This window comes from Emys orbicularis, chromosome 1, assembly GCF_028017835.1.
Source record: "Emys orbicularis isolate rEmyOrb1 chromosome 1, rEmyOrb1.hap1, whole genome shotgun sequence".
Classification (NCBI taxonomy): Eukaryota; Metazoa; Chordata; order Testudines; family Emydidae; genus Emys; species Emys orbicularis.
In genome coordinates this window covers 309,973,724-309,990,182 of record NC_088683.1, presented here as the reverse complement: position 1 = coordinate 309,990,182, position 16,459 = coordinate 309,973,724, and the positions used below count along the sequence as shown (strand labels likewise).

General features: G+C 42.5%; 1 protein-coding gene across 1 annotated transcript in view; it reads left to right on the top strand.

The window, feature by feature from the left end:
• The window catches only part of SUCLA2 (succinate-CoA ligase ADP-forming subunit beta), a 43,532-nt gene that overhangs the window by 3,859 nt on the left and 23,214 nt on the right, over nt 1–16,459 (top strand). Inside the window, exons 3-4 of the mRNA XM_065405561.1 lie at nt 13,670–13,769; nt 13,990–14,152. Of these exons, the coding sequence (XP_065261633.1) occupies nt 13,670–13,769; nt 13,990–14,152 (263 nt within the window). The remainder of the gene's footprint in view (nt 1–13,669; nt 13,770–13,989; nt 14,153–16,459) is intronic.

Here is a 16,459-nt window from a genome sequence, read left to right as displayed (position 1 = left end):
TGGGTAACGAGGGAATATGTTTGTTCGTCATTTTCCCTTGGGCCCTTCATAATTTCTCTGAGAGACCTAATGCGTCATAACTTCCCCTCCTCTAGATAGAGTTGGGGGCAAAAGCCACTGCAGATGAAAATGGCTGTTACATGGATAGTCCAGGCCTCTCATTGATCATGAGGGCATTACTAGGTTTGCATGCAACACTTTTGCGATGGGAGCAAGAGCAAAAACCTGTCCTTCCAACAGGACAATGTGTTCCTTGAGTTCTTCTCAGTTTTCCTTGCAAAAGTCCCCTTCAGCTGCTTTTGTTGTAGAAGGGGCCTCTGTATGTAGTGTTGTAGTGGAGAGTGTGCTGAATTCCCAGGGTTTGAAGAGAACCAATTTGTTTGAATTCCACAGCTTTGTTACTTTTCTGTTTGCAACCTTTCTCATAGTACAATATGGTCACTCATTATGTGAGAATAGTCAAATGTTAAGCTATTTCTAGGCTACTAGGTGTCAAAAAACTATGCCAATACATTGTTCTAAAGGTAACTTTCTGTAGGCTTGCTCTTTCTGAGTTGACTTGACTTTCGTGTCACATTGACTTGCCACTTTAATCTACCCATGTCTCTTGTTAAATGTGTGTGTATGTATGTATGTATATCTGATTTGATTTTGATCTCCCTTCTGTATTGTTTCAGCAATGACTCTTTATAAATTTGCATGAAATAAGCTCTCTAATTTGAAAGATCATTTTGTAGACTTGCATCAGTCAGGGTTTCATGCAGAAAAGGATTTGCTGTTTCCATTACCATATGTAGGAGGCCTAGATATATCTTCAACTTGTTGCAGCAGAGATGGTTCCTCAATCTATATTTCTGTGACAAAGATAATTGCTTGTGTCTGGACACTGATCTCTGCTGTGGTGCTTAGGTTTATTGCAGGCAATAAGATCTACAAAGAACTTGTTTTTTCAGAGCAAGTGGTGCTGTGTTAAGATGTATGAAGGTTTTGAAAGTCTTTCCCCCCCCCCCCCCCCCCCCCGGCCGTAGGTCTGATATACTAGAAATTCAGGTCTTGTCTATCCTGTTTTTTCCTGAGACTGACTGGAGAACTAGTAGGAAGATGACAAATGTTAAGTAAACTAACACTGAGCCAGAGGTTAGGGGTCTATTAAAGGCATGGGTGGGTAAGATTCTCTTAACACTAATGTTCAGGAGGTCAGACTAGATGATCATGGTGGTCTTTTCTGACTTTAAAGTCTATGAAAAGAAACCCCCACTGTAAATACCTATTATAACTCAAAGCCCTACAAAACAGTTGGAAGAGAAATTTTGTTTAAAAATGCAGTGCCCCCAATTAAGGGCTGTGAGAGCTCACCTGTACGATCAGATTCCAAGTACAGATCTCTCACTTTTGCACTAAAGGGCTAATCTCTGTGTGGACCAGTCACTACTGGTGATGTGAAACTTTGCCGGTGGTTATACAGCTGCTTTCTATATAGCAGTAGAATATTGGTGGTCAGAATTTCTTGGTTATATTTCTGGCTCTGGGAGAGGTGAGTGATCTAGTAGTTATATCAGTGATTACAAGTACATAGTTCTGAAACCTTCTGTCTAAAGCAGTGTGAATGAGACTTGAGTCTTTCATAATAGAGACCTGGGTTTAGTTCTTCCAGAAGTGACTTTGTTCAGCCTCTCAGAGATGAGGAGAATGATGTTTGCATTCCTCCACGGGTAAGGATGTGAGGCTATGCTCAATAGCAAGGATTGTGAAATACACAGAAATATAAACAGAAGTCATTGTAGAAGAAGGGAGCTTAGAACTCATACACCTTCCTTTTAGCCAAAAAGCAGACTTGGGGGGGAAGTCTCTTTTCTCATCTATAGACTTTTGCTCAGCTTGGTGCTATGGAACAGGAAGGCATAATTGCCCAAAATGCAAATGTGCTGCAAAATCTAGGATGCTTGAGGTATAATTAAACTAATACCGAATGTGTCACTTTTTACACAGCCCAGGATTGGGCTTCTCTTACTGCTATATCAAATTGCAAATTTATGTCTAACTTGCTGTCCATTATCACTCAAGAATTTCATCATTACCACTTCTCTCAGTGAGTTATCTGAATTACTTCCTCAGATTTATTAGGTCCCCCCCGACTCTCCCCCCGGTGAAGTCGCATGTTTTCTGCCCACACCTCAGATCTCAAAGTCCTAGTTTATGCTACAAATACAAGAGTCAGAGAACCTGTTTACAGCCCTGTTTCTACCTGGGTTAAGGGATAAGTGTTCTATAACCAGATTCATTCCCATGGCTTGAGGTTTATTGTAGATAAGCCTTTTGTATTTCCCTCTTGACGTGTTCACACTGCCTTTCAGTGATATAACTTTCATATTTCATTAACATGCTGCCTATACCTCTTTTAGAACACTACTGAAAATCTTGAGAGAGACTGGGCCTAACATGGATCCCTCTGCACCCACTAGGTTACTTTTCCTTCTTCCTCTTCCATCAACCTGATCATTCCCTTATCACAACACTGTTTATTTTCTCTATGTTCACCTGTCTGCTGCTGCACATAGATCTCCCACAAGATCTGACTCCAAACAGTCCAGCTGACCTTGTATTAACGTGTTTGCTTCCCTTAAACTGACAGACAGGCTCATTGAATTCTGTGAAGGAGCTGAAGATAGGACATAATCTTTAAGTAGCCTCTATGGGAATCAAGCAGACAAACATCAGCTTACGACAAGAGTGGTGGTGGTAGTAGTAGAATTTTTGGGAATTTAGCCCTTTTAAATTGATAGTACTTGAGAAACTGTTTAGTACAGCTGATAAATGTGATCATTACAATAAGATTTTTTTGCCACTTCACAGAATTCAATGAGTCTATTGCTCACTTGTGTAAAAAAATTAAAAAGGAGTGTTACGGAAGAGGAAATAGTTTAGTTAAGAGTTGGGAAAATATTTTATTTATTCTGTTACCAGCAGTTTTACTATGTTCAGACTTTTTTAAGGTTATACAGTATTTCACTTTCCCACTTACAACTATTGCCCAAACAAACGTGGTGTCTTTTGTCAGTTGACAGGTAACCTGATCCAATAATGTGATTAGCAACAGCTATGTAATATAAACTGTTTTCCAGCTTCATGTACCTTGAGCATGATGCTGCATACCCTTGTTTTGTATCCAGTGTAATTTTTCAAAGGAAGGATGAAGAGTCATTATTTATATTATTGTAGCACCTAGAAGCCTTAGTCAGGAACCAGGACAACATATGGTATGTTGCAATCAGAGCAAATTTCTGAACTGCAGGTTAGGAAGGATGTATAAACACACTTTCCAAATCTTACGGTGTGTTAGAGAAAATTTAATTTAAAAAATCAGTTCTCATTTAAAGTAACTTTTAAGATCTCCCTGTGTATTGGGAGTCAGATTTTCTTACTATTTACTAGAGATAGCAGTAAGACTTTACTTCTGTTAACAATGCAGAACCAACTGATGTACGAAGTACAAGCTGAAGTCTACTTTGGTTAATATGTGTACAAAATTAAGTTTGATTTGCAGGACCAATTTCCCCCCCCCCCCCATTCACCCCCTCACCCCTAAACCAGTGCAATCCCAGTAAAGACAATGGGGTTGCCCAGGCTTATTTTAGGGCAGAATTTGGCCTGCAGGGTCTGTTACTAGCATTGTTTCGAACAGAAAAGAACTCAGCTTGAATTCGGAAAAAAAATCTCTTCACTTTCAAACTAACCTAACCTGATACAGTATCATTGAGGCAATATGTGAAACATCTCCACTAAAAAACATTCTCCAGTAATTTTATTATGTTTTGTCTTTCTAGAAATTCCCTCATTCCTCCTAAATAAGCAAATAAATTAATGTTCCAAGACACAAAGACAGGGCTGGTCCCTGTCTGAAGTTTTTCCCCAATTAATAAACTGTGGATATTCATATATAACAATACTGGCACCTCATAGATTTTGATATCCTGAACAGATGCTGCATCTAAGTATAATTAACTTTCAAGCAGCCACTCTTTTCATCAGTGTTCTTTGTACCAACTGTCTGAACAATTTCTGATCTTAAGTCCATTGTATTTAAGTACCTTTTTAATTTTGATAAAATCCTAGAGAGATTCTTGGACAGAAATGTTATAACTACTAATGAAAGTGTCTGTTCGCTTTGAAATTTGTAGGTTGCATATGTAGCTTTCCTGTGCTTGAGTACTTGTTTAAATGGAAAGGTATACCAGTATGAGGTAGGGTGTAAATGTAAACCACTGTAGTTTTATAGATATGACTGTTTTATAGATATTATTCCAGTATGAGTGTTTTTTCCATATTAACTTATGTCACTTTGGAAATGGCATAAGATGAATGGGAGGGACCCCAGAGTAAGTGTGTTTTTGTTTTGTAAGTGTGTCCACATGGGGAGTTTCACTGCTATAACTACAATGGTTTAACTATACCTGTATAACTAGAAAAAATTTCCCATGTAGACAAGCACTAAGAGAACTACCACTTGAGGCATAACATTTTAGTAGTAAAAGTAGATGCTCACTTTATATTTAAAGGGGAAAGTATCACTTTATTTGATATTTTAGTGCTTGGAGGCCCCTATCAAGGCCTTGTTCTAGGTGTTGTATACACCCGTAATAAATAGGCCCAGAACTGCCCCAGAAAATTCATAATCTTAGCATCTGATGGGAGACAACAGATGGCTACAGCAAATAAGTGGAGAGTGGAATAGGACAAAGTAGTAATAAAATTAGAATTTAATATAAACAGTGGCTGTATCAAATGATTTCTTGATATTGCACTGACATTTCCTGTTCACTGTAATATGAGCTACAAGTTCACAATTTCCTTGGGTGGAGGTGCAATACTTTAGCATATGTACAGTTGCACTCCTTATTGTGTAGATGCTAACTTTTGTTCTTTATCGGTCACATTATCATACATCCAAGCCTTGCAGAGCACTTATCCCTGGGACTATGCTCCCTAAAATACCTCACACCATTCCGGTGCCCGAACTAACAGCCAGCGTCTGGCTCACTTGTGGCCCTTCTGGCTGAAATCTATTTTGCCACAAACTTGAAAAACACTTGGAACACTGAAGCTAGTAGGCTTGAGTGGTGGTTCTGACATTGTTTCTTCAAAAATTTGGTGTTATGGAGTTTACCTGCTTTAGAGCCCAAAAATGTTAGGAACTAAGGGCTTGGCTACATTTGCAAGTTACAGCGCAATAAAGGAGCCCCGGGCGCACTAGCTCCCTACCCGTCCACACTGGTAAGGCACGTAGAGCACTCTGACTCCGCAGCTACAGTGCTGCTGGTACTCCACCTGGGCGAGAGGAATAACGTTTGCTGCACCTTGGTTACAGTGCCCTGGCGTCAATGTGAACGAGGTGTTGCGTTACTGTGCTCTGATCGGCCTCCGGAAATGTCCCATAATCCCCTTAAGTCAAATGGCCACTCTGGTCATTGTTTTGAACTTGCCTAGGAATGCGACTTTGAAAGGTCAGTTTCTGACAGCCGGCTCCGAGACAAAGCAACCATTACTGTGGAATGCTGGGGGTGGGGGGTGGGAGAAGGGAGGTCTGCTGCTGTCTGAACTTACAAGACAGTATGCTGACATGCTCTCAGCCCCCCAAAAACCCACTCTCCCCCCCCCCCACATACACACAACACACTCCCTGTCACACTCCACCCCACCCCTCCCATTTTAAAAGCATGTTGCAGTCACTTGCATGCTGGGATAGCGGCCCATAATGCACCACTCCCAATGCCGCTGCAAATGTGGCCACGCCAGTGCGCTTGAAGCTGTCAGTGTGGACAGATTGCAGCGCTTTCCCTACTGCGCTCTATGAAGGCTGGTTTAACTCAAAGCGCTTTACATCTGCAAGTGTAGACATGCCCTATGATATGGACAGCCAGCATTGAGGCGTCTAGCTCCCTGTTTCCTAGTCTTGTGTGTTGAGATAGCTACTGAGTATGTAAATCATGTTCCCTTGCCATTTGCTTTGTAGTACTCTCCAGCAGGATTTTGTTCTGGCATCTTATTCCACCCCAATTAAAGAGGCAGCAGTAATGCGCTTGCTTTCTTAAACTGAGCCAAAGGTTAAGTGAACCTGTCTTTGTTTTTATTTTATTGAATTCTTTACTACTGTTTTTTGCACATTTGGATGGGAGTGTGAGGAGGAGATGACCAAAAACCCTGTTCTAATAGCACTGGGTATCTAACTGAATTTAATGATATGCAGTTTTGTAGAATCTCTTAACATTTGTGATATCGCTACATCTGTTCCATTTAATAGCAGGTATACATATAAAATTATCAAACAAATAAAGACATTTTTACACAATAATTTGTGCAACATCTTTAATCAAGCATGTAAGCTCATTCACAGTACTTCTTAAAGAATGACTATTGAAGCACTATGCATTAGATTTTTTTATCTGATAAATCAGTGTACAAGGTCCTGTCCATAAAACATTTTATAAATCTAGCTCAGTGATAATTTGAGGAATTTTTTGATATTAGCCAACATTTTTTTTAAAGTCTTGAAGAAGCTGTGGTGTGTTAACCCATTGACTGGATCACCAAGATGCAATCCTCCACACTAACTTCTTGTCTTGCAATTAAAATAGACTCAATTCTTGAATAATCAGGATATTTGGAGGTTATACCAAAGCTTTCATGCTGTTTAAAAGGTCTGCCTAGTCTAAGTTCATTATGGAATCAAAAGTAATGTCTTCTCTTGAAAAGACAATCTCTTCCCCTAAAGAGAATGTGCAAGTACATGAAGTACAGAAATGAAAAGAAATGGAGCCAGAAAGTCAAGTTACTGGGGCTGTAAAGTATTAAAACACTGTGACATTCCCCAGGGTACAATCTGGACTATTGAACAGCGGTGCCCCCTTAAGTCTCTAGCCTGGGATGCCTCTTACACTGACTTGCTGCCAGAACAGCCACACCTGGCCTGTTCATAGACAGCCTCCAGCATGTAACTTGCTCCCAGCTACACAGTATTGGGTGCTACAAGCCTAGCCAAACATAAATTACTTACACGGCGACACCTGCATATACCCAGTCCCAGCCTTGTGCCCCAGAAATGCGCGTCTTGCACTGCTCTGTATTCTTCTGGACAGTGTAAGCTCATCTGTCATTCCAACACTGGGTAATGATTCTGCACCAGCCTTGTCATCCTAAGTAGAGGTTCCCAAACACAATGGTTTAAATAAAACAAGTTTTTCATGTAGAGAAAAATAGATTTTAAGGATTAATAGTGATAAAATATAAAAGTCAGAATTGGTTACAAAAGAAATGAGAAGAGAAACACAAGCTACTACCTAAACGAACTTAAAAGCCAAATATCTCTCACCATGAGCTGTAACAGTTCACAGGCTGGATTTTCTTTGAGCCAGGGACCAGTCCCTCAGTTCAATGTGCTTTAGTATTTGTTGATGCCCTGAGCAGAGGGATGGGAGGAAGAAAGGGGTGATGGGGAGGTCACTCTCTTCTTTTATAGCCTTCTCCTCTCTTTGAGGATTATCCCTCCCCCCCCACTGGGTTGTAGACAAACAGTTATCTGTGTGCATGAGATTCAAACTGTCTCTAGGATGAAATGTAAACTTCTTGTTTATACTTCTCCACTGCTGGTGGATGGCCAGTTAAGTATAGTAGGCCAGTTAAGGGCCAGGTAATGGCCCTTTAGCACCTTGCTAGTGTGCCTTTGTCTCTGAGGGCTTGTCTACACTACCAAGTTTTGTTGACAGAACTTATGTCGACAGCCAAAAGTCGACAAAACAAATCGCCAAAGGGTGTTCAAACTTGCTCCTTCTGTCGACAGATCATGTCCACATTGGGGACACCATCTACAGGGTGAGCAATGCATCATGGGTATGTATCCCACAGTGCAGCGTTGTGGGAAGGAAGAGCTGATCGCTGTGCATCTTGGGATTCTCTCCCATTCTCCCACAGCCCCCTCAGCTGCGGAGAACAGCATCACAAGTAGCTCTGTGAGCTCTCTGTGCTGAGGAATGGCAAAGCAGCACAGCAGTTTGTCCCCCTACTCCTGCAGCAGCAGTCTGCCTGCTGCTGTGTCCCTAGTGCAGGGCAGATCAGGAGCATTCCAATTATTTGCTCTTTGTTTGTTCCTCAAACAGAGCAGCACACAGATACTTCCATAGCTGACAATAAAGGGAGGGGGAAAGACAAAAGTCTCTCCTGGGGTGGAAGTTTTTTGTTGCCAAAACTGTGTGTTCTCTGTGACAAAAGTCCCATTGTAGTGTGTGTGTGCTCTTGCTGTTTTGTTGCCAAAAGGCAGTTTTTGGCGACAAAACTTGCCAGTGTAAACAAGCCCTCAAAAAATAATTTGTGGGTGTTACCCAGATCTGCAACGTATTTCAGTAACAATCACATAGCAAAATCTCATCATTTTACATGCAGTGATGTTTGCATATGTTTCAACAAGATAATATTCAGCAGATTAAATTTTCAAATGATCACTCACAAGGCATACTTTGTACAAAATGTATCATAACCATATAAAAGTGGTGAACATGGGGTACAGGGTATCACAAATACATAGGTCAGAGCAACAGGTTCTTTTCAACAGTGTTTCTAGATAGAGAACTGGAGTGTGCTAGTTTTGGCCCCCAGGGGGGAAATGAGTGGTGAAGGTCTGCAGCGGACACACAGTTGAAGCCAAGCTGAAGAAAGAAGGCTAGAATATCTATTTTTTTTATCTATTTCCTTTTCAATAGCAGACTTTTCAAATCTTGATCACAGCTATCTTTTTGGGTCCTTCAGGAGACTCACGAGAAATTTGAATAGAGATGTAGACGTACAGGAAATGGAATTCATCATAGCCAAACTCACTTTTCCCCCTGAGATACTTCTAGATGGTGGGGGGGAGGGATAGCTCAGTGGTTTGAGCATTGGGCTGCTAAACCCAGGGTTGTGAGTTCAATCCTTGAGGGGGCCACTTTGGGAACTGGGGTAAAAATCTGTCTGGGGATTGGTCCTGCTTTGAGCAGGGGGTTGGACTAGATGACCTCCTGAGGTCCCTTCCAACCCTGATATTCTATGATTCTATGACCTGATTAACCCATAGTTTAATGAAGCAAATAAAAGGAAACACATTTACTAGTTAGTATATTCAGATAAGATCTCCTTTAATGTTTCTTGCCTATTCTTAGATGAACAGAAAATGCTGAAGCTTATAATTATATTCTCATACTTTGGATTTCTTGTTGCTTCTTGTAGTCCAACAGGTTGGTTGTTTAAGTGAATTAGGATATTTCATGTTTCATGGCAAGAGAAGGTAGAGCTAAACTCTGCTGTATATTTCTCATTCTGTGTAATAGTTGAGAGTTTCACATCACTACTGAATCCCTTGAATTGCTTTGAAAATCTCCTCTGTGGTCTGTTGAATTTTGAAATGGCTCGTTATACTTAAGGAGTGGACAGAGAGGTTGTGTACCAATAACATGTCTCAATTTATATATGTATTATAACTGCACTGTCTACAGTTTTCTTTAAACTTTAATGAAAAATAAACTCAGATTCTTCATTACTTATTCTCTGCTCATTTGTTGGAAATTTATTAAATCCAAGGCTGTCAGCTTTCCAGAGTCTAATCTTACTCAAGGGGAGAGAGACTTAAATAAAACCCAACAACAATAACAAAAATCCAAAACTACAAAACCTGCTTTAGTAAAGAATCCCCTTTCTCTTTAGTCAGCATTTCAGAAGGGCAAATACTGCTGGTGCTCTCCACAGCTGCCCACAACACTGTTGCTTGAGTTTGAACGGTTCATTTTCTGCTTATACCTGTAAAGTGGAACATACAAACACCCCGTGTCCATTTCGTGTTCTCCAAACCTGTCCCTTTCAACTTCTTAAGGGAGGACAAAAAGATTGTTTGCGTGTTTCTAGCTGAAGCTGCTCCTTCTACTTTCTCTGGCTGGCACCAGGCTCTGCTGTGGTAGGATATTGACTTTTGTTCTAGTAGGTATGATGATGGCTAGAAAAAGAGGGGTTAAAATAGAATTCTAGATATTCAGGATTTGTCTGCTTATAGGCAGAAAATCTTTGAGTAAACTTAGTGGCTTAGAGAAATTAGGCTAATAAATATTGGTGTCAATCAAAAACAATGCCTGAAAACATCTATAGCAGGGGTGGCAAAACTGTGGCTCATGTGGCTTTACCATTAAAGTGCAGCTCGCGAAGACCCCAAGGTTCCCCTCCATTCTTCACCTACCAGACTGCTGGGGGGAGCTCAGGACCTCTGCCTTGCAGCAGGGTGATGGGGCAGAGGCTTCTGCCTTGCGGGAAGGGGGGGTGTCTTGGGGCTTCAGCCCTGCAGGGCAGGGAGTGTCACGGGGCTTCAGCCCCACCTGGCGCAGGATCCAGGCTGAAGCCCTCAGCCCTGTCAGGGGCACCCCGGCTCTTGAACTTCTGAAGATTGTTATATGTGGCTTGGAGGGTCAGTAAGTTTGGCCATCCCTGATCTATAGAGAGGCACCTACTGCTTTGCAGATTTAGCCCAGGACTGGATGTCCAGAAAACTGGATTCTCTTCCCAACATTGCCACTGAGTTGCCCTGTGACGTTAGACAAATTATCCTCTCTTCTGGTTACTGAGTATCTGATGAAGAGCTTTGATGTATAGCAGTATTCCTCTACTGTTATCAAAATACCAAATATACATCTTTGTGAAAATCTTCATAGTGAAATGAGTATAACTTCTGATCTTCATAAAGCCACCCAAGTGGATTCTATCTGTCATGGAAGGATGTCTTTTTGTGTGTGTGTGTGTGTGTGTGTGTGTCCTGCCTTTGTACCTGTTTCTACTTTTCTTTTACCCATGTTACATATTAACTTTTTTGGGTCAGTTCTCCATTAATGTATTATTTGTAACAGATTGTTTGTATGTTGTAGAGTTTGAGTAGTAGGTCCAGAGGCGGATTAAGAGTTGGTGGGACTCTGGGCCAGAGCAAGTGGGGGCCCCTCCTCCCCCGTCTGCCTGCAGTCCCCTGGCAGAAGTGCCAGGCAGGCAGAGTGGGGCAAGCTCCTGCTCCCTGGCACAAGCGCCAGGCGGGGTTCCCATTTTTCTGTGGGCCCCCCAATTGGCTGGGGTCCCTGGAGACGGGCCCCATTGGCCCAGTAGCTAATCGGCCACTGGGTAGGTCTGTTTTGTTTGCAGAGCAGAGTGTATAGCAATATCATTGGCCAATGAACACTAATCTTGTTTATATCTGGTGGTTGGTTACCTTATGCTTGACGCTAAACATAAGGCTTGTACAACTAAACGAAGACAGAATAGTCTCATGGAAGGGTAACATGAATAATAAGAGTCCAAGTATTTCTTTTATGACTTCTATGAAAATATTAGTCTAATCCAGTGATTCTCAAACTGTGGGTTGGGACCCCAAAATGGGTTGTGACTCCGTTTTAATGGGATTGCCAGAGCTGGCGTTAGACTTGTTGGGGCCTGGGGCCGAAGCCTGAGCCCCACTACCCCGGGCTGAAGCTGAAGCCCGAGCCCCACAGCCAGGGCTTTGGCCCTGGGCGGCGAGGCTCAAGCTTCGGCCCTGGGCAGCGAGGCTCAGATTACAGGTCCCCCCACCTGAGGCTGAAGCCCTTGGGCTTTAGCTCCCCCCCCCCCCCCCCCCGGGGTAGAGGGACTCGGACAGGCTCAGGCTTTGGTCCCCTCTCCTGAGGTCGTGTAGTAATTTTTGTTGACAGAAGGGGGTCACGGCAATGAAGTTTGAGAACCCCATGTCTAATCTACATGACATCCAGTATTCAGTAGATATAAAAATGGAATAGGATTGTGAAGATAATTTTCTTGGATGTAAAGGTCATAGTAAGTCTACATGTACTCACATCTTAACTCACAAACTGTCTTCAAATATTTTATACCAAAGAGATTGATAGTGACAGAAAATTTAAAGAGAGCTGCTTATAGCTTTTTTTTTTTTTTTTTTTTTAAGTGCTGGATTGGCTACTAATACTTTTTCACTGCATAGTTAACTCAGATTATAACTAGAGTATTGCCCCTAACTTGAGTCCTGTCCATATACCGTGCACAAACTCAACTTGATTATGACTTTTAACTCAAGTTGGCTGGCCTGTAGGATATAGGATAAAGCTCAGGTTAGCACAACTCTACAGCTGTTATGGCCAGTGTATGATAGCAGGCTAGTTCAATTTGAGTGCTGCTAGTCCTCCACTGCCTTTCCAAATTTCCCCCATCACCACTCGGTGTTCCCAGAAAGCATAGACAAGTTCTCCCACTATTCACTGGGGAAAAAATTCATAGATGAGCTTAGCTTATGGCAGCACAAAGATCCATGGGACATGTCCCCAGAAGGCCAGGTTTATATTACAAAGTTCTGTTGGCTTAGCTGTGCTGGCGAAGGGTGTGAGGGTGGGAAAAACCACACACCCTAGCCGACATAGCTATGCCAGCAAAAGCCCCCGTGGAGACACACTTTTGTCAGCATAGCTTGTGTCATTTGGGAGATGGTGTTACTATGCCAGCAGAAAAACTCGCTCTGTCTGTATACATTGCATCTATACTGGGGGTGTCTGCTAGTGTAACTATACCAGCAAAGCATTTATAGTGTAGATAAGGCCTTTTATGTCATCTCTGGGGGTAGGGTGGAAACTGCTTAAAGTATCTTCCCAAAGGTTATGGCTGAGTCTACACTAGGAATGCTATACTTTGTATACTATACTAGCAAAATGCTCCAAGTATGGATGCAGCTTATACTGGCAAAGCTGTACTTGTATAGCTTTTCCTAGTGTGTCCATCCTCTGAACAAAACAAGCTAGAATTGTAAATGTACAGTTTTGCCTGTGTAACTGCAGCTATACCGATGGCTTCTTCTGGCAGAAGTATGTCAGTCAGGGGTCACCTTTCTTTGCACCTCTGACTGATATACCATGGCCTACAGAAGTCTGTAGTGTAGACATTTGATTTAGTCTGAATTAAGAAGCTTGACAGCCTAAAAGTTATACTACTCGTTCTCATGTTTTTCTCACAAAAACTGATAGATTCATTTAGGCTCTGACTTCTGCCAAGCATTCCAGCATGTGCTTAAGTGGTCTGCTGGATTGGGGCCTTAGTTGATAGCTTCCAAATGAGTAGCATTTGTGCAAACTTGAGAAAGTATCTCAGCTGTATACTAATGGGCAAGATAGCGCATAGGGTGGATGCATGCGGCTATTCATTCTTGCACACAGAAGAAGATACTAGCTAATGATGAAAAGTTGTGTTGACATTTAATGATGTAAATAGTACTGAGATCTGAGAGAATGTTAATCAATTAGATTATGTATACGAATGATTGAATAATGACTAATTAAACCAAAAATCAGGTCGTACATTTTATAAGTACAGACTTAGATTCCAAAATCCAGCATTCTTTCTTGAGCTGGAGCTCTCCTAGATTTGTTTGTATGTCAGCCTGATTTATTTTTTTGTCAAGAGAAAACATTGAGTAATGTAAGTGAGAGTTCTGCCATCTTAATCTCAATAATCTGTGCTCTATCTTGTGGGAGGGAAATAAGTTGAAAATAGCCTTGGGTATGCTACTGACTAATTTAGGAGTCATGATTGACAAATTCCGGCGTATGTATATATATATATATATATATTTTTTTTTTAATTCTAGGTTCAAAGGACCTTGTGGTAAAAGCTCAGGTTTTAGCTGGTGGTAGAGGAAAAGGAACCTTTGAAGGTGGCCTCAAAGGCGGAGTGAAAATAGTTTTTTCGTAAGTTGTATTTCTAAATTATCAGGTAAATTGAAAATATCTTCAATCCATTTATATGGCTTGGAATTTTAATTTGATTAAAATGCCTTGTGAACTATGAAGACATAAACTAGGTAAGAACATTTTTACTGTAGACTAATATACAGAACTTAAATTAATTCATTCTACTTTCTTTACTCCAGCATTTCTCTTGTCACATTCTGAGCTTCTCTTATTCTAGTCCAGAAGAAGCAAAAGAGATTTCCTCCAAAATGATTGGAAAGAAGTTGTTTACCAAGCAGACAGGAGAAAAGGGCAGGATATGCAATCAAGTATTTATCTGTGAGCGCAGATATCCCAGGAGAGAATACTATTTTGCAATAACTATGGAAAGGTCATTTCAAGTGAGTAACTATAGAAATAGTGCTCTTAAAATGAATTTGGTATATTTGGAATTGAAAGAATATTACTGCTGTTCTTCACATGGATCACATTTATATTTGAAACTGATTTATAGAGTTGTACGTGAACTTAACCTTCTGTTTGGTAGCATGACCTTGGATTGCATTCTTTTTAAACACTTCAACTACCAAAGCAATTTGCTGTGGCACAGTGCAATTAAATGAATGCTACATAACTGGATATCTGTAGTACTGACATTTCTGAACTGCAGAGTTGATCATTGCAGTTGGATAGAGAAATGATCTAATTTCTGTCTCCTTGACCACACTTCATTTTAAGTGCTGGGGATTAATTTTAAACATGCAGCCACATCTGTCAAAGAGGTGCAGAGCAAGAAGATGACCAAGATTTTAAAAAATGGGTGTCCAAAGTCAAGTGTCTGTGTCCGTTTAGACATGTAGGTGACCTGACTTTTAAACTGCTGATAACTGGAGGAATTATATTAGCATATCTCCTCCTCCTAGAGAAGTTGCATACAATCCAAAAATAGTATGTAAATCAGTGGTTTCCAACCTTTTTACGCACAAGATCACCTTTTGAATTTAAGATCAGTCCAGCCTCTACGCCACCCACTTCATTTCCTCCCTCCCTCCATCACTTGCTATTCTACACCCTCACTCACTTTCATGGGGTTGGGGTGCGGGAGGGGGTGCAGGCTCTGGGCTGGGGCCCAGGGGTTCGGAGTGTGGGAGGGGGCTCCGGGCTGACCCTGGGGCAGGGGGTTAGGGTGCAGGAGGTGGTGAGGGGTGCAAGCTCTGGGAGGGAATTTGGGTGCAGGCCCAGGACTGGGGCAGGGGTTGGGGTGTGGGAGGGGGTGTGGGGTCTGGGAGGCAGTTTGGGTACAGGAGGGGGCTCTGCGCTGGGGCAGAGGGTGGGGTGCGGGACGGGGTGAGAGATGCAGGCTCTGACTGGGAGGCGTTTACCACAGGCGACTCCCCGTCGGCGGCACAGCGGGGCTAAGGCAGGCTCCCTGCCTGCCCTGGCCCCACGCCGCTCCCGGAAGTGGCTGGCATGTCTCTGCGGCCCCTCCGTGAGCTGCCACTGCCCCCGCCCTCCGACTCCGCAGCACCCATTGGCTGGGAACTACGGCCAATGGGAGCTGCAGGAGTGGTGCTTGCAGGCATGGGCAGCGCGCGGAGACCTGCTGTCCTCCTCCCCGGGCTGCAGTTCCCAGCCAATGGGAGCTATGGAGTCCGTGCTGGGGGGCGAGGGCATTGGCAGTTCACAGAGGGGGCAGGGGCAGTGGCAACGCGCGGAGCTGCCTCTCCCCCTCCACCCAGGGCTGCAGAGACATGCCGGCTGTTTCCAGGAGGGGCATGGGGCCAGGGCAGTCAGGGAGCCTGTCTTGGACTCGCTGCGCCGCCAGACTTTTAGCGACCGGAGATCGCGATCTACCGATTGGTGACCACTGATATAAATGTTAGCATTTTTAATACAATGGACACCTGCAAGCCCACAAGCTTAGTTCAGTAAATTTTAACTTCATATGATGTTTGTACAGGTTATTGCATGTTTGTCTCGCCTTCCTCCCTCTTCTTTACTATACAATGGATGTTTAGGCTGTTCCTGTTTAATTCAGATCTGAACACTTAGTAGCCTTCCTTGAAGTCATCTGTGTGACTCTGGTTGTATAGGTGCCCAATTTTTAATTTTATAGAGGAAATGTGTGCAGCAGATTTTCTTTGAGCTAGTTGATTTGTCTATTAAGTACCTCACATTTCATGAAATAAATTTTGTAAGTTACCTGATATATGAACAAAATTAATAAATCATCATGGCTTCACTCCAGGAAAGAAGATGCCTTCTGGTCTCTAGAGGACTGAATCAAATTTACAAGCAGTGTAATGCTCATCCCATATCTAAACTTAAAATTACACTAGCCCAATGAGGGTGACATGTAATTCTGTGGTGGTGATCCATTGCAGCGTTTATAAGAAGTTATTTACTCTAGTGTCTAGCAAAGCTCCTTATTTTTTATCTTAAGGATATTGATGCCTCCTGGAGATGTCAGTGGTGTGTGCGCGTAGGGTTGCAGCTGAGTCCTGCACAAACTGTGGGACTGTCCAGTTGGTGGTGGTGGTGGTGGTGTGTGTACCAGAACTATCTTCTCCCCAGGTTACGCCTTTCTGCTAGGCTTATTTCTGTTGTGAGTACAAAGTACAACTACATCATTAAAGCTCAGACCTGGAGCAGATGGCCTCCGCCAGCTTCCTTGGTTGGTGCAATAATGCTAGAAAGCCCGCAGAGAG